This window comes from Corythoichthys intestinalis, chromosome 15 (genome assembly GCF_030265065.1).
Source record: "Corythoichthys intestinalis isolate RoL2023-P3 chromosome 15, ASM3026506v1, whole genome shotgun sequence".
NCBI classification, from domain to species: Eukaryota; Metazoa; Chordata; class Actinopteri; order Syngnathiformes; family Syngnathidae; genus Corythoichthys; species Corythoichthys intestinalis.
This window is the reverse complement of record NC_080409.1, coordinates 4963437-4990031: the sequence shown is the minus strand read 5'-3', so window position 1 is coordinate 4990031 and position 26595 is coordinate 4963437. Positions and strand designations below refer to the sequence as shown.

Genomic DNA, 26595 nt, shown 5'->3' with positions numbered 1-26595 from the left:
AGCGGAACTTTGCTTTGTGTTTTTCGCCATATATATTTTTTAATGTCACAAAGCTTCGCCTCTGTTTTGCGGATTTTTGATTTTCGCTAAGGGGGGAAGGTGTCTCCCAACCATTACCCGTGAAAAACGAGTGATCAATGTATAATATTTTAGAAGATTTAATAACACACCAATTAACATACACCTGTGAGTCAGGCTTTTAGATTATGTGTGCAAACAAATGTGAAAAAAAACTAAATCTATCTAATCAGCAACTGTGTGTCATTTTGGTCAGAAGGGAGTGGGGCATGAGAGAATAATTGCCTCCAAGAAGGAGATGAATCTCTCACCGCCTGTGCTGTAACCATAACCCCCAGCGGGATAGCAGTCAGAACGGTTTGTGTAAAGTGCAGTTGGGTGGAATCACCTTTCTGGCACTCAAAGACATCGCAGCAGTCTCCAGGCTGTCCGCTGGCCTTGCTGAGTGGAACAGCACGCTGTCCACTCGGGCATTTTGGCTGGTGGCAGGCCCCAAAGTCACAGGTGCAATGGGGTGGGATTGAGGGGCAGCAACCAGCAGGAGGCGTGTAACTTTTGGTCAAGACTGAGCCTTTTGGGCACGTGGACACCGGGAGAGCAGGACAAGCAACGCTGGCACACCTTAGCTCTTCTGAAACAAACACACATGAAGACAATGGAGGGTGAAAAAAAAAATAATACACACAGTTTAAATCGTTACAAAGTAAAATACGTGATTGGCGACGGTTCAAAATCTTGAGGTCGGTATATTCCATCAAGAGTGATGGTTTAGTGATACATTTGCTTGACTTTGGTGAGAATCAAAGGTGTATGTCTGTTCATGGGACTTTTGACTGACATACAATCAGTCCAGGCTGTAACCCACCCTCGGTCTGACAGACCAAGGGTGGACTACACACTCTTTAGTCATCTGGGCTCGATCTCTCAGCGATCATCATCAGACTCCTAAAGAATACACAGGCGAATATAAAAAATGTGAAAGGTGGCCGGATATTCATCCAGATCCAGAATTTCCTCCAAACAAAGATCATGTAAATAGATCCTGTTGAAGACGAAAGATACTTTAGGACGGTGATCTCCAAATCGGTCCTCAAAGCCCCACTGTGGGTCGTAGTTTTTGTTCCTGCCGATCCGGCAAAGATACTTGAACCAATTAACAAGCAGAACCTGACTCCAATCAACTGATTGCACTTGTAAAACACCAGGTTGGTGAAAAAGTGTTGTCATTTGTCTGGTTGGAATGAAATCCTGCACTCACAGCGGGCCTTTGAGGACCAGGTTGGAGACCACTGCTTGAGGAGCACAAGAGCTTATTGTATCCTTGTAACCTATATATTAGTCACAAATGTGCAGCACGTTAGTTACCCCACACGTTATATCCAGTCGAGCGATACTATTTGAATTATGTCTTAAAACCCAAGTTTACGCTGCCATCCAACACAAACCCTGCATACAGTCATGAGATCCCTACTTCATTTTGTGACAGATTTACGGCATCCTGTCAGGAAAACATAGGCTCAGCTTTCCACGCGACGAGGCCGTCGCATATCCTGTCAACGGGGTCTTAGATCCCACCCAACGTGAATGGACTGATCACAATCCTAACAGCCCCTGAAAAGAGCTTTTCTATTTCTCTCTACTCAACTTCACTTGGCATGTGTTGGTCTGCCTATACATTCATACATACTGTAGGCCAATCTTGAAATTTCACGGGAGTGGGGGGAGGTCAGGGTTCCGAACTCGCGTTGCCTCGCAGCGGCTCCTTGGCGTTCTCCTGCTTCTGCCTTCCCCTCTCTTCTCTGCCTGGGTATCCGCCCTGCGCTCCGTCGCGGGTCACTGACTGGACGCCAGTGTATCGGCTAGGTGTTGCCTGCTCCGGCAGGGGGCTCTGCCCTGCCCTGGGCTTGGTGGCCCGTTGGGGGTCCCGTGGCGCGCTGTGCCGGTTGGAGGGCAGCGGTTGTAGCTCGTGGGCTGGGTGGGCATGGGGTTGGTGGTGCATCCCCTCTTCCCATCCCTGACGGCCGGTTGATGGGGGCGCGGGTGGCCCAGGGGACCACCCTGGATCTCAGTGGGGTGACGATGGCTCCTTTGCTGGACTACGGGAGGAGGGATGGGCTACGCTACCCCCCGCCCCCCGTGCGCCCTCCCTCCCCAGGCTGGCTAGGTGGGGGCTGTGGCCCTGGGTTGGCGCACGCGCGGCGTCATCGCTCGTCTGCGTGGCTGTCGCGTGTTTGGCTCGTGCACAGCTGGATGTGATCGGGCGCGCTCAGGTGGGGGCCTCGGTGCCGGGATTGGTGATGGGGCAGCGTCGGGTCAGGTACCAACGGGCTTACACTCACAAGGGATTCACACGATAACTACTTACTATCAGCATACTTTTTTTTTTTGTTAATTGTCCGATGGTGGAAAAAAGTAAATAAATCGGCCAATATGTCGGTCGACCTCTACTCGTCGACGTCCGATCTGTTAGAATTGGAAGGCTGTCTGCGAATAAACATTTGTTCACTGGCTGCCAACCCTCCCAGCTCAAATGGTTGGAATGTCTATAGTTGTCTATGGCAACCAATGAGTTCATACACATTTTCAATACCTCGTTACGGGTGTTTGTGTCACCTTTTAATAAGATTCAATTGTTTGATTAGTGAGAAAAAAATGATTAGAGTGGGACATGTCTGGTGTGTTGAGACTGGCGAAGAATGTAATACAATTTTTGTATATTTTGACTAATTTTATGGCTTTCATAAATAGAACAGAAAGGCTGTGTATCTTTATTGTACAGTTTACTCAGGCAGAATTGGAACAGTGAGGACTGCCACAGAGCTTTCATTGAAAGGAGTTCACTGGAAAGGCCTATATTTAATGATGTTTGGCCTTATTCCTATGGCGGAGTTAAATAAACGTTTTGAACACTATGATTGGATTACCTACAATGAGGTCCAACTCTGTCTGCTACATACCGTTTTAAAACCGGTTTTGCATAAGAAAACCTCATGTGGCGCCATTTCATAGAAAAGGTCCCTGGAATGATCTCGTTCTGCACCAAGAAACTCTTTCCGTGTATTGTATGTCTTAGAGAATGTTGATTACTCTTTCACGCTGATAATGGCTGGGGTGAGAGTGCACTGGGAAAAGCAGCTGTCAGACAGTCCATTGTCATTCAAATGAACAGAATAAATAGAATCCATTTGCAAAATTGCAGGTCTAATTAATATAATTTTCTTGCTGGCACGTTTTCAAACACAATAGAGGATGGGAAAAGTCAACAGCAAATGGATTTTGTGCTGTTTGTGTTTTCTCACTGAGCATGGATGGCTCTAATTAGAACCATTTTTTGTATTATAATGGCGTGCATACTCCAGTTTGCACAGACACAAAAGGCCTGATTTGGTATGCTTGATTAAGTGTCACAGGCGAAATCACACCGTGTGCTTTTGTTCGACGGCATGGTATGGTTGCAAAGAAGAATGAAAAGAAAAAAAATCTTAGGCCAGAATGTAACGACAGAAATGAAAATAAATCTGGCCCCTACTCACAGGTATCTGAAAATGGTCTTGAAGAGGGTGAGAGAAGATAATTGCTCCATCACCACACTATGAGTTCTTTTGTCAACAATGTGTATTTCTGGCATCTCAGCAGCTCATTGAAGAAAAAAAAATCTCTTTGCGAAATGTTTTCTGCTTCACTCCCAACCAGGGCACAAGGCGACCAGTCTTTCCCCAAACTGAAGCGCTTCAGCCAGGCAGAGGAGACTTGTGTTGACAGCCACCGTTTACTCATGGAAAAAGCGCACAATGCGAGTCCTGTTCACCAACTGACTTTGGAAGCGAGTCAGCGGAGAACAAAGCTGTCTCAGTCAAGCTGCCCTCCGTGGGTTTTGGTCTATCCTAAGGTTTTATAAAGTTTGCTCAACAATGGGGACACATCAGGCCGGTTGTAGTATAAACCTGTGGAGGTTTGGCTTCATGCCCACCAACAAGTTACAGCTGGGATGGACAATTACCATTGTTTTCTGTGCGTTTGAGTAAGCATGAGGCCAATGGAAAATATTTGTGTAAACACGTCATTGGTTGCATAGAGTACCGTGATCAATGGCTCTCCATTGACGGCGATAAACGTCCAGTCCTTTTTTGATCCTTTGATCATTACCATCCCACCAGTCCAATTGGAATGGACGTCTGTCACAGTCACTGACAGTATAAAGGGCTATATGTATAAATAAAATGTATTTGATTTGAAACATGATCCAGCCATCCCAGTAAAAAATGGATTTGATGTCTATGGCTTGAGGTAAATAAATACAAAAGCTAACCATAGACTTCATAATGGTATTGATAGGTCAGATCGGTCATGCACTGCGCCTCGCATTCAAGTAGGGGGCCGCCCACATCAAGAGGAGCTATTCAAAAACACACGCATGCAGCGAGCTAACGTACTTTTCTGTTGAAAAAGTACGAAAGCTGTACCGCATACAAACAGGAAGGATTGTCTCAGGAGTGATTCGTTCGAGGATTCAAGGTAACTATTATATTTTTCGTACCATGCATACATTTAAAACGTCGTGAAAAAAATCAATGGGAGAAATTAGCCGCTGCTGCATTGGCATCATAGTTCGCAATATTTACATAAAACAAACGTAACTGCCCGTTTTTTTTTTTTTGCTTTTAACCAAGAACCGAGGCTGTTTTACGTCCATATCTATAAAGAGTTTGGGGATTTAAGCAGTTATTCACAAGAATTTTAACCGGAAAAGCTCTGTTCACATAAGGCAGCCGCTAGCTACATTCACTAACAGACTTGCATTGTACTTCAACATATTTGAATTGAAACCAATTTTTACCAAACATTTTAAGTCAGGTGTGTGCCCAATTACTGATGAGTGAGTTAAAGCTGCTCTGCCCACTATAAAACACACACCGGGTAAGAATAGTATTCATGGGAAGCATTGTCTGATGTGCATCATGGCTCGGTCAAAAGAGCTGTCTGAAGACCTGCGATCAAGGTTTGTTGATTTGTATAAAGCTGGGAAAGGATACCATCTCTCAAAGTCTGGATGTTCATCAATCGACAGAGAAGTTGTCTAGAAATGGAATTTGGCATTGTTGCTTCTCTCCCAAGGAGTGTCCGTTCACCAAAGATGACGCCAAGAGTTCAACGCAGAATACTCAGCGAGGTAAAAAAAAGAACCTTGGAGTGTCTGCTAAAGACTTACAGAAATCACTGGCACAGTCCAATATCTCTGCGCACACATCAACTACTATGGCCAAGAATAGTGTTCATGGGAGGACTCCAGTGAAGAAGCCACTGCTGTCTAAAAAAACATTGTTGTTCGTTTAATGTTCGCAAAATGGCACTTGGACACTCCACAGAAGTTTTGGCAAAATATTTTGTGGACCGATGAAACCGAAGTTGAATTGTTTGGGAGTAACATACGTCATGTGTGGAGGAAAAATGTAAAACCTCACCAACATCAACACCTCAGCCCCACTGTGAAGCAAGGTGGAGGGAGCATCATGATTGATCATGATTTGGGGTTGCTTCGCTACCTTATGGCTTGGACAACTTGTAATCATTAATGGACGAATGAATTGAAAAGTGCATCAGGATGTTTTGCAGGAAATCCTGAGGCCATCTTGATGCTACAACAAGACAATGATCCAAAACACAGAAGTAAATCAACTTCAGACTGGTTTCAGAAGAACAAAATACACATTCTGGAGTGGCCACAGTCCAGACTTGAACCCCATTGAGATGCCGTGGCATGACCTATAGACAGCGATGAATGCCAGACGTCCCAGGAATCTAACTAAACTACAGCAGTTTTGTAGAGACGAATGGGCCAAGTCCTAATCGATGTGCCAGACTGATCTGCAGCTACAGGAAGGGTCTGATTGAAGTTATTGTTGCCAAAGGGGAGGGCACAAAATAATAAATGTGATGTTTCACTGACTTATTTTCCCCCCTTCTATCATTGTTTGAATACTATCATGATTAAAATATGAAAACCTATAAATGTTTGGATGGTTTTTGCTAAAGCAGACACTGTTTTTTCATCTGTGTGATTTTGACAAAGATCAGCTCACATTTAAGTGTGAAATTCCAAAAGGTTCAGATACTTTTTCATACCACTGTAAAGTGTTGTCGCGACAACCGAGCTGGAGGAGACTTCCATAGGGCGGTAAAGCTTTGCACAGGCACAGGGCTCTCTCGCATGCCCGCCTCCCCCTGGAGCTTCCAATAAATATTTTTTTTTGTGTGTGTGTTTTTTTCCGGAAAACATTAACGTATGTGTAAGTGGTCAGTGGAGTCGATTTGGGTTTATTTATGTATACTGAAGTGAATATGGAATTTGTATTGGATTATTTGCACTGTTTTGCTGCACTTTTCATTAAGTTTACCTAAAAACGAAATGTGTAAAAGGCCAATAGGTCATTTGTTGTGTATTTTAAATTTAACTGTATAAGTGAATTACCTTTCCATATTGACAAATTGTTTTTTTATGGATTGTTTTTAACCTGTGCTGCGTGTATTTAAACCCTAAAACAACCATGTAACATCTGATCGTTTAATGCATGAGCTGGTAAGACCGCTTTTCTGTTGAGTATGAACTGTATCAATCCTTCGCTTCTTTATCAAAGAACAAACGCGAACTATTGTAATGTGATTTGTCCAGCTGGTGTTGGCTCATTTTACCACGGGAAAGCTGTTCCTGATTCAAGTTTAGTTTGCACACGTTGGAGAGCGCAGCGAGGTTTGTCTTTTTAGATGCTTATTGACTCACTGTGAAATATTAATTGTTTGTATAAATTTCAGTTTCACGGTGACGTAAGGATTGTGACAAAAAAAGATACCTTACGCATCAGTCGATCTCATGTCTCAGCACTCCGACAGGCTGCTACAAAATGTTACTCATGTTATTCAAGCAAATTGTTCTCTTTCATGATTATTGGGATCAATAACTGACACAGGCCTGGGGCCAGCAAACTTCAATACTGCTAATTTCCCATTTTGTCTACTCCTGCTATGCATGCTTGTACGAGCGCAAATATAAGCAACGGGCGTTTGGCCCATCAAATCAGCACCATTAACGTAAAAACGTCAAACTGTTCGTAGCAAGTCTTAAGAGGGTTAGAAAAGTCTTTTGGAGCATAGGCAGAGGCTCGGTGAAACAGCACTGTTGCCACGTTAGAGTTTTCAACTCTAACACCCTATATCTAAGGGAAGAATAAGGCAATTTAGGGCAGTCTCAATTAAAATGTCAGGCTCTGTACTCATCAGGGCATTCATTGGTGGAGCATGCATGGACTAGAAAAGTATTTTAAATCAACAATTAAAATTCCGCATAGTACCTTTAAAGTGCCTATCACATCAAAAAGCATGTTTCTTTCATATTTCATGCTGTATTTAATGCTCCTGAATGAAAAAGTCCGCTCGGACGTGTGTGGAAGCAATTGTTTTATTTATTCAATTTTTGAATCCCGCGCCATGAAAATGAATAACTTCCTGTTTTGAGAAGGAATGCGAATGTGACGTCACCCGGGTCAGCATCTTACAATTTAGCATTGCTTTGTAGTATGCAGATGGACTGCGGATTCAGCTGATTTTGCGGAGTAATTCCTTTATTTTTCGCATCACGCCAGCCAAATGTGCTGCAGAGTTTTGTTGCTGCACCAGGGAGAGGCGTGTGAGCCTTTTTGGGTTTCAAAAGTTCACCCGAGATTGGCCAAAACAAGTCAGACAACTGTGTAACCATTGGACTTACGAGGAAGTGAGTAAACATGGTGTTTTGTATTATGTCAAATACTGGGATCATGGCACACAATACATAGGTGGCTTGCATTTTGTGGCTGACAATGCTCCTTGTCCACCAAGAATGCCACTTGGCCCACGACCGGCGGTTTGTCGCATACCCCCCTCGGTCCTCTTCTTTTGCTCACCGGGAGAGCACTATACTTGCTTATTGCCCTCTTAGTGTGCCCAGTGTTCTGTCAAATTTTGCACCCCATCACAAATTTGGAATGAATGAATGAATTTTATTGTCATTGTCATCATCATCAAAATCATTGACACTTTCAGAATGTGGAATTTTACCCAAAGGAAAGACGAAGACAGACAAGGAAGATGGGAAAAGCAGATGCTTATCGAAACCCGTCCCCCAAAAGCCCGGGACGCACATACAGCATATTGTGTATCAGTCCAGTCATAGTCTTACACATTTCGTTCAAAAGTCATTGATTGCCATGGATTTTCACATATTGTCGATTTGAATGAGTTCATTGTATCAGTTGATGTCCAATTAGTTGAAAGAAGGGAAGGCCTGGGGTGCTATGGAGGCTTGCGTGTGCTGTATCCGCTTCAGGAGATTTTGTGTTAAAAATGGCCAAGAATACAACGATTACAAAGTAAACACTACAAACTTAGAAAAAACTTAAATAAAAGAATATTTACTTTCGTAGAAGTAGAAACGTTCTCCTCAGACACATCCTGCCATGTCAGCTGCACACAACAACTGCACGCCGCTCTTTCACTGTTTACGTCTTTGCTGTGTAGTTAAGCATTAATTTACGCCAAATTCGTGTTGAAAATGTATGCTTACGATGTTACTTGATTATTTAGCACCTCTGGATAACATTGATAGTCCAACTGAATGTAACAGAGGGCATATTCATAGCCACAACAGCTTTGGGAGCAAAATATTATGAAGGTGAAAAATTTGGCGGAACATCGGCAATAAACCACTATACTCGGGTTGGGCTCGGGCAGCTACGTGTTCCTCCGTCGTCGGCCGGTTTGTCCAGGTGCTTCCCCGGCAAACGAGCTCTCCTGCCCGCAGCAAGGGAACGACGAGCGGTCACTTGCTCGCCGCTGGAGGGGTTGCCGATCGGCAAATATAATCGACAACCCCGCCGCCGTGTGACATGATTAGGGGTAGTTATGTGTGATTTTTCGCTTCGTAAGGCGAGAATAAGAATTCGTACGCCACTCGGTTCGGGTTAGCATGTTGGCTAGCTGTCACGCCTCCTGGTTTCTTTACGCTCTACAAAGCCGGGGCAGGGAAATGACAAAAGCCGGACTAACTCCAGTGGCATATAATGTCATTCGGGAGGTGCAAGAAGTCAACAGTTTTGACCATTATGGAGTAATTTTGCCATGTCGTACTGAATAAATGCATTTTGAATATTTCATATTCCATTTTGCACAAGACTGTTATTTGCCATGACCATACCATTTTCAAAATCAGATGAAATCGTGACCCTGCCGACGTCATCTGCCGACGTCATCCTCCAGCCGGGGACGGTAGAGCGCTATAATGACAGGCAAGGGCTAAAGCATTGTTTGTGTGAGTGTTGTGCCCAGTAGGTGTTATGCTCCACTGGGAAAACCACACTGGAACAGTGTGTGTGTGTGTTTTTTTTTTTTTAGATAGTATATTTTCTCTGTATATTTTCTTTGTATATCTGCTATCTGTAACTTATGAAGCTCTTGTATTATTCATTTTCATTTTCCATGCCGCTTCTTCCTCACGAGGGTCGCGGAGGTGCTGGAGCCTATCCCAGCGAACTATGGGCAGTAGGCAGGGGACACCCTGAACTGGTTGCCAGCCAATCACAGGGCACAAGGAGACATACAACCATTCACGCACACACTCATACCTACGGACAATTTAGAGTGTTCAATCAGCCTACCATGCATGTTTTTGGGATGTGGGAGGAAACCGGAGTCGCTCTTGTATTATGTGCTACCAATTGTATAAGCCATCCAAACATTGTTTGTTCTTATTCATATCAACAAGAAAAAGGAGGGGAATTCCTTCCAAATTGCAGTCAGAAGCCTTATCAGAAATTACACATAAACTCTCGTTGAGTGTAAAATGAGCCAACACCACCCTTTCTAAGCAAAGAGCTCGACAGAAAAACCTCATCAAAATGTTTGGCTTCACATGTGATTTCCTATCTTCCAGTGTCTGCCTGCACCCTCTCCCCTTCTTACACTTATCACATCCTCTTTAGTCCCGGACATGAGGGAGTGTCTGCTCACCATGTTGCCTTGGATCAAATGTTTGCAGCCACATTACATAAGAGTGTTAAAATACAATATGTGAGGCAACAAGGTCACCGGTTCTCTCCAGCAACAATGTTGTAATTAGGGATGCAACAGTAAATTGTTGGCTGAAACTTTACATCCAAAATGTGACAAAATGTGGTTCTGGTCCGACTGGACTATATAAACTTAAAGTGCTTTGGCGCAAACAAAAAGCTCAGTAGCTTGCAAGTCTAATGTGCAGCTATCAGATAGCACTTACAGTGAAAGAGTACCCGCGCCATTCATTTCCCAACTTTAGATCTTACATACCTGTCAAGTTGTACGGTTTCTGCGTAATTTGTACAAGTGAGCACTGATTTTAAAATGTGTACGCCGTACGTTCAAAATATGTACGTTTTTCGTGCATTACGTGCATTTTTTCCCCCCTCCTTTCGGATTTTGTCACCGTTTCGGCAACGAGACAATGCGCGTTACTACGTTGGTTGAATATTGCGAGAAAATTCAGGGACACGGAGAGAGAAGAGCGGGAGTGGAAAGGAGGGAAGAGTGTTGTGACGCTGTTGCAAACGCGATGCTAAGCTAGGTTGCTCCAATATTTCCTGACTGTAGCCGACAGCCTACTATTTACGCCCTCTTGATGCTACACTACATATCACATACATATTGAACTACATACGAAATGACAGACTCGGCGGCGTTAGTAAACAGCCGCCATTTTAAAGCAGTAGACTTCTGAGAAAGGCTCTGTTGTAGTGAACCTTCCACACGAACCTAAGTACTTTTTTATCTAAAATACTCCTAAATCGGCAAAATCTTGACTTGAATATCTTTAAATGATGAAACAGTTTTAAAACTTTCACATGTCGAAAGTAGAAAGAAGGGTACTAATGCAAAAACAGGAGCAATTTTAACAATTTTAACAGTTCATTCACAACATTAAATGACTTCCAAACATAGCAAAGGTTACTATTAGGGTTGTTCCGATCATGTTTTTTTGCTCCCGATCCGATCGTTTTAGTTTGAGTATCTGCCGATCACAATATTTCCCGATCCGATTGCTTTTTTTTTTTGCTCCCGATTCAATTCCAATCATTCCCGATAATTTTTCCCGATCATATACATTTTGGCAATGCATTAAGAAAAAAATGAATAAAACTTGGACGAATATATACATTCAACATACAGTACATAAGTACTGTATTTGTTTATTATGACAATAAATCCTCAAGATGGCATTTACATTATTAACATTCTTTCTGTGAGAGGGATCCACGGATAGAAAGACTTGTAATTCTTAAAGGATAAATGTGACTTTGTATATTGTGACTAAATATTGCCATCTAGTGTATTTATTGAGCTTTCAGTAAATGATACTGTAGCCATTTAACTTCTGCCCAAATGCATGGTGGGAAGTGCAACCATGACTGTGCGTCGTGGTACCAATTGATATATCTTCTCTGCGTTGGGAAATAACATATGGTATTAAGAAAAAGATAAACTACAACCTTTCTTCCCCACATTGCTTCCCATGCTTACTCTAATCGTTGGGAGAGGGATTGTAAGACTTTAGCCATTTAAAAAAAGGCTCCAAAGGCTGCCAAAATTCACTCTACTCATTTTACGCTGCCTTTTAGCTCTATATACTGTATGGGTAAAACGGCGCCATTATAGATTAAACGCGACAAAGAAAAGAAAAAAAAAGAAAGGTAACACGAGGTACTTCACCAAGTAACTAATTACTCTTACATTCAGGTAACGGAGTTACTAAGTCAATTACTTTTTGGGAGAAGTATTTTGTAACTGTAAATAATTGCTTTTTTTTTTTTTTTTTTTTTTTTTTAAATAAGATTAACAACACTGGTCATAAAGATGAAGTCGTTATAATTGGACACTCTAACGAACTACTTTCAAGTCAAACTGATTGAAGTGCCATGAAGTGCTGCCATCAAAACACGTGATAGAAATTGCCAAAAGTGCTACATACAATTATAACAAAAGTCACTGTTAAATTTTAGTAATCATGATGTAGCTGAAGATATTGATTGTTCTTGCGCCAGGTTATATGTGACAATATTACCAATAAATTCATATTATTTAAAAAATTGAGTTTTATTCTTTTTTCATATTGCATGCTATTTAAAACGTAAGATAAGTCACCAATTTGTAAGGGCATACGTCACTATTAGTAAGATTGCCAACTGCCTCGGGTTGACAGGTATGGATCTTCTCTCTTCTTGCCCTCTTTGAACAGCTGTAAAAATCAGGCATGCAAACTTGCCACCTTTCGGTGAAATTTCGCCGTTTTGAAATCAAAATGGGTCAGTCTTCTGAATCACGTGGATCCGAGGAGAAAAAATTGGGGTGGGTGGGGGGTGTTGTCAACGAGCGAGTGAAACCGTTAACTTCAAAACCGTAGTTCATGCTCAAAACTACACTCTAGTCCTATAACCTAGACCTTACCGTCACTCTCTTCTCATAAAAACAAATAACTGACAAGAGTGAGGGATGGGAGCACAGTTATCACCAATCAGCAATGAGGAGGCTGAACCCCTTTCCATCCCAGCTTCTCGCCCGGACCCGTTGGAAATTGCGGCAAGGTAAGGGATTAATGTCAAAAATTGTTAACTTCTTAAAGCTAAAAGTTTGAGTGATGGCCTATCATAGTCTGCATAAATCATTCAATCGTGTCGTTCGATCAATTCCTGCCCTTGTAATGGTGTCTATAACACAAGTATTCGCTTAATTTCTTGATAACTGACTTCAGATAGTCCTCGATATTTCACCGCCTTGTAGAACTCAATTACTCGAGGTAGTTCTAACTGCGGAGGGGCTAACTAGCGCCTTTCACACAGGGCTTTGCTAGTAAAGTTAGCGAACGTCAGTTGGGACCTGAATTGTCGGCAGTTGGCGTTGTGACGAGTTATTTAAGGCCCCTTTGTAAAGCGCTTGTTAACGATAAAAAAAACAAACAAAAAAAAAAAACAATTTTTTAAATCATGAGCAATGAGGTAACTAGAGTGATGAACTAGTGCCTTCCATACAAGTCATGTTCAGGGCTTTGTTGGTAAAGTTCTGAATGGTCACCAGTTATTTTTGACAACGACTTATTTAAGGCCCCTCTATACTCTCCGATAATTACAGAAAGGGAAGAGTTTTGCCTTGTTGTGGAGGTCGTTTCATTTGTTTAGCCATCGAGAGTTTATCAAACCGGAGAGCTCCGCTACAGGTCACATTTGAAAGTACCCCCATTCCCGCACTGTTCGTACACACCCCCATTCATAAAACAGCTTACAGGTGTACAGATGCCCTATCTATCTATCTATCTATCTATCTATCTATCTATCTATCTATCTATCTATCTATCTATCTATCTATCTATCTATCTATCTATCTATCTATCTATCTATCTATCTATCTATCTATCTATCTATCTATCTATCTATCTATCTATCTATCTATCTATCTATCTATCTATCTATCACATAATAGTTAAGTGAATGGAATTTATACTGTACCTGTAAAATCATATTTTATGCTGTACAGCTGTTCTCTGCTTAATGCAAATGGGACATACTGTACATTTTATAATTTAGATTTTGTATAATTTGCTACTTAATGTGTCTTATATGTTCTGATTTCAGGATGAGAGATTTAGACTGGTATATGTTAAATTATTATGTACTGTGTTTAATTCGAGATGTCTCTGATTGCACTATGAAATGCACTTTTCCGCGCATGCTGTGTGTCCATGTTATTTTGTCACCTTTTTCACCCCTAACCAGTTTGCATGCCTGAAAAATACAAAAATATACTGACCAGGTCATCCATCTTTGGTAACTTTTATTTTGCTCTCGTACAATAATTACTAGATCTCGACCTGTTGAGCTGTCGTGGGAGCAGCTTGACTATATGGTAAGTAAGACGTGCCCATCTAATTGATGGGAGTGTGGGGACAAACTTATGCAGCATACAGTGATCCCTTGTTTTTCACGGTTAATGGGATAACCCGCTGCAATAAGTGAAAAACCACGAAGTAGCGTAGTAGTTTTTTTTTTTGGTGTTCAATGTATTTATTTAGATTCAGCATCGGAAAGAAATAACATATAAGACATGTTTTTTTTCTCACTTTTTTTCCCAAAGTATAATTTGAAAAAAAATCGTACCATGTACATTTGTGTGGAAGTGTAGCTATTAACTGTAACAACAACAAAAAACTATTACGTACTTGCCGAAACTAGTAAAGCTCTTTGCAAGGCTATTACGATCCCTACTACTCCTTAAAGTGCGTTAGACACCAAAAAACATATTTGGTTCATATTTCACGCGGTGTTTTATGCTCCTGAATGAAATGGACCGCTTGGATGTGAGTGGAAGCGATCGTTTTATATATTCAATTTTCTTTAATCCCGCGCCATGAAAATGATTGACTTCCAGCTCCAGTCTCGAGTTGAGAAAGAGGGCGCTGTGACGTGTATGGTAGAAGGAGTCCTCTTCACTATCCAGCCATACTGTTGTATGAGAAGGACTAAGGATTCAGCCAATTTTGCGGATTAGTTCGTTTATTTTTCACATCACGCCAGGCAAACGGCTGCAGAAAAATTTTGCTGCACCAGCGAGAGGTGTGTGAGTTTTTTGGAGGTTTCAAAAGGTTCCCATTCACCAGTGAATATTGGCCAAAACAAGCCCTACTACTCTGGGACCATTGGACTCACGAGGAAGTGAGTAAACATTGTGTTTTGTATTATGTCAAATACTGGGATCATTTTAATACGTAGGTGGCTTGCATTTTGTGGTTGACATGCTCTTTGTCCACTCGGCCGACGACGCAGGCGGCTTGTCGGACATCCTGCTGCTGGGAGAGCACTATACTCGGTTTATTGCCCTCAACATGTGGCCCGGTGTTCTGTCAAATTTTCAACCCCATCAGAAATTGCAATATTGTGTTAAAATGGCCGTGAATACAGCGATTACAGAGTAAACACTACAAACTTTCTTTAAATAAAGAACTATTTACTTACGTTTCATCATGGATGGGCAGGTAGAAAAGATCTCCTAAGACACATTCTGTTTGTCATGTTAGCTGCACAACAACTGCACGCCACTCTTTGTTTACGTCGTCGCCGTGTAGTAAACCATTATTTTTCATTATATTCGTGTTGACCATGTGGCAGCTTCGCGTTCCTCTGACGTCAGCCGGTTTGCCCGGCGGCAGTGGCGCCACCAAGGGGTGGCCTGGGGTGGCCACGGCCACCCCTATAAACTGGTTGGCCCCCCCACTGGCCACCCCGCTTGCCAGTATATCGTTAGATTGTTGTAGCATCAGTTATGCATTTCATCCCAAATGAATGCATTTATTCTGTTTTGTTAAATGTAGGGCTGTCAAATTTATCGCGTTAACGGGCGGTAATTTTTTTTAATTAATCACGTGAAAATATTTACCGCAATTAACGCATTCGCGGTATGACTCATTCACGCATTGCCGCAAACAGCCTACAATGGCACCATTTTACTTATATACAGAGATAAGAGGCAGTGTCAAGTGGGTGGAGTAGATACATTCATTGGGGCCGTGCTTTGAATTGATAATATTAATAATAATAATAATACCTAAAACTTGTATAGCGCTTTTTTGGACACTCAAAGACGCTTCACATAACATAACACATAGACAGAATTAAGAGGTGGGAAAAGCTAGTTTGAACAGGTGGGTTTTTAGGAGTGATTTGAAGTTTTGTAATGAGTTCGAGTTCCTGATGGGTTTTGGGAGTGAGTTCCAGAGTGAGGGAGCAGCAGCGGCGAAGGCTCGGTCCCCCAAGGTTCGGAGCTTAGTGCGAGTGACTGGTGTGAGGAGATTGGAGTCGGATTGGCAAAAGCTTTCTCATCTCTCACACAGCAACTATAAATATTGTGGGAAGCGACGTGGGGAAGAATGACAGGAGTTGATCTTTTTCTTAACACCCTGTACTGTACCCAACGCAGAGAAGATATAGCATTTGCAGCCACCACACACAGTCATGGTTGCACCACTTCCTATCGTGCATTTGGGCAGAACAGTTAAGTCGCTACAGTATCATTTACTGAAAGCTCAACAAATACACTAGATGGCAATATTTAGTCACAATATACAAACTCACCTTTATCCTTTAAGAATAACAAGTCTTTCTACCCGTGTATCCCTTTCACAGAAAGAATGTTAATAATGTTAATGCCATCTTGTGGATTTATTGTTATAATAAACAAATACAGTGCTTATGTGCAGTATGTTTAACGTATATATCCGTCTTGTCTTATCTTTCCATTCCAACAATAATTTACAGAAAAATATGGCATATTTTAGAGATGGTTTGAATTGCGATTAATCACGATTAATTTATTTTTAAGCTGTGATTAACTCGATTGAAAATGTTAATCGTTTGACAGCCCTAGTTAAATGTACACCTTATACCTAATATATACATAACACAATAAAACAGAATTGTTGTGAAACTCAAAATGTTGACTGGACAGTTACGGAGTATGCACATTAAATCATTAGTAACATCAAATATTACACAATACACCAAAGTATATCAGTAGCCGTGTCCTTAAGTCTTTCTGATAGTTTTCCCCTGACCTTTTTACTGCAATAATATAATGAAAACCTGAAATTATGGCTTTTAGTTTTGGCCACCCCAAGATTTTAAGTGGCCCCATCTGGCCACCCCTATGAAAAATTTCTGGAGGCGCCACTGCCCGGCGGTACTCTATAGCTGCCTCCCCGGCCAGCTCTCCTGTCCGTAGTAGCAGGGGAACCAGCTGTAACTTGCTCTCTGCCGGGCCGGTTGCCGATCGGCGAAGACAATCGACAACCCCGCAGCAGTGTGAAAAGTTGAAAAGCGAAAATAAGACTTTGAGACGTCACTCGGTTCGGGCTAGCTGTCACGCCTCTTGGTTTGTTTACATTCTCCGAAGGCGGGTGGCAGGGAAATGTCAAAAGCCTGGCTAACTACAGCGGCATAATATAGCATTCGGGAGGTGCGAGAGTAAAGGTGAAGTCGACAGTTTTGACCATTATGGAGTAATTTTGCCATGTCGTACTGAATAAATGGATTTTTATTATTTCATATTCCAATTAGCGCACAAGATTGTTATTTGTCATGACCATACCATTTATTCAGCAACTGGAAAAAATACTTGGATAAAAAGAATATCCCTTAAAAATATTGGAGTAGAGACTGAAACAATGACATTTTGCGGCTTTCTTCGTCGCATTGTCCTCATTCTGAATAATTCCCCCTCAATGGGCTGAATTCTAAATCCGATGGAACCATGACCCTGCCGACATCATCCTCCTGTTGGGACGCTAGGCTAGAGCCCTATAATGGTGGGCGTGGCTAGACGGCAGACGTTTTGCCAAATTGTTGTATGTCGTCGAATCGTCTCAAAATATGATTCTAATTCACATAATAATGCTATTTAAGACTTTTTTTATCCTGTCGTAGACACTTCAAAATAGCACTCTGCGTTTTCTTATGCAACAAGTGGAATCAATCGAGAGCCAGGCGAGTGGGCCAAGTTCTACCGGTGAACAGGCCAAGTGATGTCGCACCCAGATTAAAACAGCGGCTGGAAGAAGGGTTGTGGAAGTCACAAAAAAAAAAAAAAAATCTAAAAAAAAGATTTTATTGTGTTATAGACAAGTTTTCGAGGTACTTGCGCTTTACTTCCTTATGTCTGTTCGCGACTTCCGTTTTAGAATTTCTCCAGTCAAAAAAACAGTGGAGCTGGAGTAACATTAGTCATCAAAATCCCTTGAAAAAAACAATTTGGAAATACCACATCCATCTGCCATCATCACGACAGGGGAAGACAATATGTTCATGAAGGCAGATGTTTTAGTCATAGACTTCAAAACTCAATTGACCTGACACATAGGGGGCTGAGTTTTAATGTCCAAGCCGGATTTAAGCTTGGATTTTTGAAGAAGTACGAAAGCTATACCGCATACAAACAGGAAGGATTGTCTCAGGAGTGAATGGTTCGAGGATTCAAGGTAATTATTATGTTTCGTACCGTGCATGCATTTTTAAACATTAAAGAAAAAAAAAAATCAATGGGAGAAATCAGCCGCTACTGCAATGGCATCATAGCTCGCCATATTTACGCAAAATAAATGCTTACTGCATGGTTTTTTGCTTTTGACCAAGAATCAACAATGTTTTACGTCCATATCCATGAATCATTTGGGGATTTAAGCATTTGTTCACAAGAATTTTCACAAGAAAAGCTCTGTTTATTTCAGGCGGCCGCTAGCCTCAGTCGCTAACAGAGTAGCATTGTACTTCGACATATTTACGTAAAATAAAACGCTAAATGCATGGTTTTTTTGCTTTTAACCAAGAATCGTGACTGTTTTACATCCATATCTAGGAAAAATTTGGGGATTTAAGCATTTATTCACAACAATTTTCGCCAGAAAAGCTTTGTTGACGTCAGGCGGCCGCTAGCCTGATTCACTACAACTATATAACTAACTATACAACTGTATAATGACAATAAAGGGCGATTCTAATATATAATAGGTTGTGATTGCATATAGAGTTTATTAATAATTTATTTATAAATTATTTATTCTTTATTTATTATTTGATTCTGCAAGTTTTTCCTCAAGTATTAAGTTTCTGATGTGAAAAGTGAGTGATTTATTAGCTGTTGAAAAAAATTTAAGTTGCTATTTTGGGCAAAAACTTATATGATATGTTAGATATTGCTATTGATCCTGAAAATATAAGTGATTATCTCTGCATTTGTTGTTTGTGTATCTAGTGTGGCTATGATAGGTGCCTGTTTTGGTTTTAGATTGGTAGCACCTTTGGTTTGGAAAATATTTGAACTTGAAGTTTTTGAAAATAGGCCCCCTACAGATCGACCCTGTGTCATGTCAATATATTATAAAGTCTATGCTTGTACGTTGATGGACATATATTGAGACTACGTGCGTTCTACTTTGATGATGGAAGGCTCGACTCCCGGGGGCTGCCGAGAGGCAGGGGCTGGGACAGACGGTGGCACGCCTCGCAGCGGACCGTCTGCTCGATCCTGAGATCCAACAATGAGCTTTTTAACTGCAGCAACTTAAAGATACGTTATTGGAGCTGGAATTACCGAGGACAGCAGGAGAAAGCTCGTCTGAATGCAGCCGAAGTCAAAATTTGGCAAGGCTCCCTTAAGCTTTGCTGTCTGATAACACATTCCTCCTATGCTCAGCCTTCGTTAATATTTTTCTAATAATTTTATAAATTGTGATTTATTGACCTGTTTGGCACATGCACCAATCGTTTTAAATAAAACAAAAAATGGAATCATGTCCAAATGTTTAATTGCAATCAAGAAAGTCATACTATTTTTGTTTGTATGTACATACCTTGTAGTATTTCCTTGTAACAACAAATCTGCGTCAGCCCTTCTGCATTCGGCAAGTGTAATATAATCTGTAATTTCACCTCATTTTGGTCACTTAAGTGGCCAGCGTATCAATTTATGGCGGAAAACACAGACAAGACTGAAAAAGCACTTCCTGCTCTTGCACTCCTTTTTAAAAGAAACTGGTGTATTTTAAGCCATAAGAACTGTTGTGTTTGACAGAACAATAGGTCTATATGCTGCCATCGCAGATTCATGGCGCATTAAGCCCCTGTAATATTTTAAATTTGTCCGTTTTACCCTGGAAAACCCCGTTTACAGACGTCGCGCAACCTCTTTTGTTTCAAACCAGCCATAAAACGAAGGTAATTAATAATATTTATTATTCAAAATGTTAGTAATTTTTAGCTTAGAATCAATAATGTCTAATATTTCATTTTGAAAAAAAAAAAAAAAAAAACGTCTTTAAAAAATTATTTACTCAAATATTTTACACTGTTAAACAAATTACGGCACAATGAAAAAAATGGTGTCTGTAAAAAAGTCACAGATATCTACCTCATAACAATCGCTTAATTGTATTTTTTTGTTACTGTCGCATTTTCTCCGATATGTTAGATGATAAATAATCGGTCCAAACAAAGAAAAATAAATAAATAAATAAATAAATAAACTTTAAAAGGGTAAATATATGAAAAAGAAAATCTCGACCACTCCTTGATGTCTGCGATTTCTGCATCGCGACCCTTGTTATATGACCATGTTTCACCCATAAAATCCCCCCAAAATCCAGCTGTGGCCATTGACAGCGTGTGATACATGCTACATGGAGTCTTTGGATCGAAACAAGGTAAGTACGCGATAATATCTCGTTAAAATCATGGCGTCTTTAATTCTGCTCTTTCATGATCTCCAGATAGGGTTTTGCTGTTTAATTTTTTTTTTTAAATACCCTCCTGTTCAAAAATTTTCTTCCCCCAGAAAATTGAGGTTTTAAGCTTTCCAATGATATATTACACATGCATATTGGACAATTCTGAAAGTTGGCCAAATTGGGGTTCTCAGAGCGGAACTTTACGGAAAGTCACCTGAGTGTTTTCTGCCATATACCTCACGTCAACACAGGCTGACAGGTTGTTATAATTTTGTTCACGAATGATCAACGAAGTGATAAGAACAATCATACAATTTCATCTACGTCTCATATATGTAATGCTGAATCCATTTTTGGAGATTCCGTGAATTCCTCTGCTTTAATTTTGCCGTTTTAACTTTGTCAACACACTACTTACTTCAACCGTAATTCATGTGTTTTTCTCTACACCGGAGGTTCGGAGCAGACATTGTCCAAGATGGCGCCGCCCATGTTTCGCTCAGGACACTATAACTATAAACGTGATGTACTAAACCAAAGCAAATACACATGTATGCATTTAAATACTACTTTATTTGGATACTGTTCACTTTTTTAAACCCAAAATGCAATTTTAGCTATCTCGGTTGAAAGTTTTCAGCGCCGAATTTTCGGTCACATCTATAGTAAAGCTTAAACGAGAAAATTATTTCAGATAAAAGTATCGTATTTTTCGGACTATAAGTCACAGTTTTTTTCATTGTTTGGCTGGGGGTGCGACTTATACTCTGGAGTGACTTATGTGTGAAATTATTAACACATTATTACATCATTTCACATGTTATTTTGGTGTTTTGGAGTGACACTGATGGTTTGGTAAACTTGTTAGCATGTTCTTTATGCTATAGTTATCTGAATAACTCTTAATAGCTATGTGTTAGGTTAACATACCGGGCACATTCGCATTTCATTGTTCATGCATCATGAAACATTTTCATACTGTACACTTATTCAGCATGTTGTCCTCTATTGTATTTTTATTTTAAATTGCCTTTCAAGATGACATATCTGTTCTATGTGTTGGATTTTATCAAGCAAATTTCCCCCCAAAATGCGACTTATACTCCGGTGCGACTTATATATGTTTTTTTCTTCTTCGTTGGGCATTTTATGGCTTGTGCAACTTAATGTCAATGTTTTGAATACATTTTCTATTCATTTTGCAACTGATTCGTGTGTGACTTTTAATGGAAAGGACAGCAATGTCTGGGTCACCGACCTTTAAGTTTTAAACAGTTATATAGCTAAGAGGAAGCGTCTTTGCCTCTTAATGAGAGGCCATGAAAGTGTGTGTCATAAGCTGTCGAAAAATCTTATTTACGCTTTTCTCTGGTGTGAGTTGAAACTGTCATCAGTTGGGCTTTGGGATAAAAGTGCTTTCATTGTAACTACAGGTTTTACTGATGGTGCGTTTGATGAACATGTCTTTCTGGGGGAACAAGCAACCACTTGACAACTATGAACTATGTGACCCAAAGAAATAAAAGTTTTATTTTTACCAATGTTGTTTTGGTCAACAATGACGATAACAAAAATATTATCTCAATGAATACTTTTTTTTCGTGACGATGACAAGTTAAATTCATGTTTTGGAGAAGTAATTCCTGCACCCACTCACACCACAAACAATTTGCAGCGTTCAATCAGCATACCATGGACAGTGTTTTTGGTATATGGCACGATCCCTGAGAAAACCACACGCAGGCACACAATAGAAGCAGGAGCAGCAGGACTGATCCCCCACAATGTCAGCACTGCAAGGTGGAAGTGCTAACCACTGTGCCACCAATTATTAAAAAAAAACCAATAACAGAGAAACATGCTTGTTTTTGATAAATGCTTCACTGAGTGAGTCCAGTCAAATCCACTCAAGCTGCCAGGAACAGCCTCTCACTTACACAATGAGTTGCCACAGCACACTTATGACTGGGCTGCAAGTTTAACGATAATTAACACATTTGTGCCTTTGATCGTAGAGCTACCAAAGCTTTTCTGACAAAATCAAAGCTAAAAACCTGCCAATCATCGTTAACTTTAAGTACCAAACATCAGCTGCACTGGACAGTTTGGTCGCAACGCTTCACAGGAGGGAGAGTGTGGCGCTGTATTAGGATGAAGCAGAAAAACACAAATATATTTTTTTAAATTAAAGCTCAATCCTTTTCACCTGATTCCAATCCTCTAAAAAATGGCCCAACGGCCTATTTCCGATAATGTGATTGGATCGGAATATCCCTATTTGTAACCGAACATTTCAGCATACACCTGGTTACACCTGGTTAAAAGTTTTTTTACAATTGTGTACACGACGTTATTACGATGGGGTCAAAATAACGTGCCAATTGATGAAAAATCTTCTGCAGCCCCGGCAAGAAGTCCCTGATGGATGCTCCGGCCATGTGAGGGGCGGCCGGGCTGCAGGACCAGAGGGGGTGATGGCGGGCGCTGGGAGGGTGACTGGTGAACCGCTCCCACTCACACACACAAGGCTCACACCACTCTCCCTGGTGTAGCAACAAAAGCCTGCAGCACATTGGGCTGGTGTGACTCAAAAGATAAATGTATTCATCCGCAAAATCAGATGAATCCGCAGTTCTTCCGCCTACAATAGTATGGCTGTATAGTGAAGATGATCTCATTCTCTGAGGTCAAATCCACCTTCTTACTCAATCCTAGACTGGTTGGAAGTCAGTGATTTTCATGGCACGGGATTCAAAAAGTTGAATAAACATATCGATCGCTTCCACACACATCAAAGCGGTCCATGTGAGCATAAATTACTGGTTATAATATGAAATAGCTTAGCCCAGGCACAGGGCTTTCACGTGGGCCCGCCTCCACCTGGGGCTCCCAGGAAAAATGTTTTTATTTTTGTGCGTGTTTGTTTCCCAAAAACATTAAAATATGTGTAAGTGGTCAGTGAAGTCAATTTGAGTTTTTTCATGTTTCTGTTTTGGTTATTCGTGTTGCAGGTTGGTGCACCCCGAAAAGTTGAAAACAGGTAACTGGCTATACCTCAGTGATTATAGAATGATTATGAATGTGATTATGGAATTGGGTTATTCGCACTAGATTCATGGTTTTGCATCATTTTGCTACACTCATTAAATCTACCTTTAAAAAAATAAATGTTATTCATGTTATTCAAGCAAATTTTTCTTTTTGGTTTATTGGGATCAATAACTGACGCATTGACCTGGACCAGTGAACTTCAAAAGCTAATTTTTCTTATTGTCCATCTTTGTATTCGTATAACAGCTTCGAGTCTCCTTTCAACACAAACTCCCATTTAAACTGTAAATTGTCATACAAGAGAGTGTGCTTTGAAATTGGATTTGGATTGTATTTTTGAACAACTGTTTGATAAAGAAAACTAATTCATGACAGTCCTCTGCCTCCTTATTTGCAATTACAGTATGGTCGAAGATTTTGGTAGCAACTTGTTGGTTCATAATTTATTTTTTTCAAACATTGACACCTTTTTAAAACGACATCTTGATGCATGAGCGTATCGACAGCCTTTTAGGATGCAAAGTATCACGGTATATCACCATTTCAATTTTTTTGTCACACCCCTGGCCTAATAAAATGTATGTGCTCGTAGGCGGTGTCATTTTTTGTGTTGAAACATTATTATGTACATGATCACAGGTATAATATTTACAGTGGGGCAAATAAGTATTTAGTCAACCACTAATTGTGCAAGTTCTCCCACTTGAAAATATTAGGCCTGTAATTGTCAACATGGGTAAACCTCAACCATGAGAGACAGAATGTGTGAAAAAAAAAACAGAAAATCATATTGTTTGATTTTTAAAGAATGTATTTGCAAATCATGGTGGAAAATAAGTATTTGGTCAATACCAAACGTTAATCTCAATACTTTGTTATGTACCCTTTGTTGGCGATAACGGAGGCCAAACGTTTTCTGTAACTCTTCACAAGCTTTTCACACACTGTTGCTGGTGTTTTGGCCCATTCCTACATGCAGATCTCCTCTAGGGCAGTGTTGTTTTGGGGCTGTCGTTGGGCAACACAGACTTTCAACTCCCTCCACAGATTTTCTATGGGGTTGAGATCTGGAGACTGGCTAGGCCACTCCAGGACCTTGAAATGCTTCTTCCGAAGCCACTCCTTTGTTGTGCTGGCTGTGTGTTTAGGATCACTGTCATGCTGAAAGACCCAGCCACGTCTCATCTCCAATGCCCTTGCTGATGGAAGGAGATTTTCACTCAAAATCTCTCGATACATGGCCCCATTCATTCATATGCTTCACAGTGGGTATGGTGTTCTTCGGATGCAATTCAGTATTCTTTCTCCTTCAAACACGAGAACCTGTGTTTCTACCATAAAGTTCAATTTTGGTTTCATCTGAACATAACACATTTTCCCAGTCCTCTTCTGGATCATCCAAATGCTCTCTAGCGAACCACAGACGGGCCTGGACGTGTACTGGCTTCAGCAGGGGGAGACCTCTGGCAGTGCAGGATTTGAGCCCCTGGCGGCGCATTGTGTTACTAATAGTAGCCTTTGTGACTGTGGTCCCAGCTCTCTGTTGGTCATTCACTAAGTCCCCCCGTGTGGTTCTGGGATTTTTGCTCACCGTTCTTGTTATCATTTTGACGCCACGGGGTGAGATTTTGCATGGAGCCCCAGATCGAGGGAGATTATCAGTGGTCTTGTATGTCTCCCATTTTCTAATAATTGCTCCCATAGTTGATTTCTTTACACCAAGCATTTTACCTATTGCAGATTCAGTCTTCCCAGCCTGGTGCAGGTCTACAATTTTGTCTCTGGTGTCCTTCGTCAGCTCTTTGGTCTTGGCCATAGTGGAGTTTGGAGTGTAACTAACTGAGGTTTTGGACAGGTGTCTTTTATACCGATAATAAGTTAAAAACAGGTGCAATTAATACAGGTAACAAGTGGAGCCTCGTTACACCCCGTTAGAAGAAGTTAAACCTCTTTGACAGCCAGAAATCTTGCTTGTTTGTAGGTGACCAAATACTTATTTTCCACTCTAATTTGGAAATAAATTCTTTAAAAATCAAACAATGTGATTTTCAGTTTTTTTTTTCCACATTCTGTCTCTCATGGTTGAGGTTTACCCATGTTGACAAATACAGGCCTCTCTAATCTTTTCAAGTAGGAGAACTTGCACAATTGATGGTTGACTAAATACTTATTTGCCCCACTGTATGGGCAATTTGCATACTTAAAAGACTTTGAAAAACTGTTGCGCTTATTGCCAGCTTAAGCTGAAGGTTACCTGCAGCTTCCTGGCATTGGCTCCGGTTAATGAAAGCAAAGTGATGGCTGCAGCTCTGAGACTCGCACACACAGCCGTCAGCGGTCAGGTTACAGCCAGAGAACATGCAGGCGGGGTTGGATGGTCCCACATACTTCTGCTTGTGTCTTTCTCTCGGCTCTTGGTTCAGACCCTCTGGATGGACCCCAGCCATGAAGGAGCACAACAGTCATCGGTGAGTCACGAAAAACCAGAAGTCTTAACGTGTGTGTCATCACTACAATATCTAACTAGCATTCGTCACATCCGAGCGACATCTGTTGAGGATTAGGACCTCTTAAACTTTTACGCTCGCAAGCATCTGTTTTGAAAAAAGAAAGAGGGTGGCTCACCTGAATGGGCCTTCATGCAGGCCTCCTGATCCGGGTAAGTGAAAGATCCCAGGCAGGTGTGTCTGGCATCACAGACGCACTGACCTTCTGCTCTGTCGCAGCCTGTCATCAGAGGGCATCGTTCGTCTTCAAGGCCAGCCTCTGGATGGTGTGGAAGTACTGGAAGATCACATATATGATGAGCCTTTCAGTTCAACTGATTGCATGTTCTATGTTCTATAACTTTTTATGTAATGCAAAAACTGCCATCTATAATATTACTTTTGGTTTTTTTTCAATGGCGCTTCTTCAGCGCGCCGCCTAGCCTACACAGTGTATTTAATTGGAGCCGATTTTCCATTATTTCCAATAGGACAAAAATACATTTCAAAACGCTACTTTACCTGCGGTTTTTGTCCAAATCATATAATTAAGACATACAGTTCGCTAATATTTGCCAAAAACCTTCCCATTGATTTTTAATAGGAAAAATTTCCCCATTTATTTTCAGTGGCACAAAATCTTCCATTCACTCCGACAGATTTCCAACCCAGGCTTTTTTAACTCTACATCGACACAAGGAATGTCCCGATACGATCACATGA

The 26595-nt window shown here is 41.0% G+C and overlaps 1 protein-coding gene across 1 annotated transcript in view; it reads right to left on the bottom strand.

Moving 5' to 3' along the window:
- Positions 1 to 26595, bottom strand: part of crim1 (cysteine rich transmembrane BMP regulator 1 (chordin-like)) — a 127475-nt gene that overhangs the window by 81288 nt on the left and 19592 nt on the right. Inside the window, exons 2-4 of the mRNA XM_057859292.1 lie at positions 26012 to 26170; positions 25641 to 25814; positions 407 to 649 (exon numbers count right to left, since the gene is read on the bottom strand). Of these exons, the coding sequence (XP_057715275.1) occupies positions 407 to 649; positions 25641 to 25814; positions 26012 to 26170 (576 nt within the window). The remainder of the gene's footprint in view (positions 1 to 406; positions 650 to 25640; positions 25815 to 26011; positions 26171 to 26595) is intronic.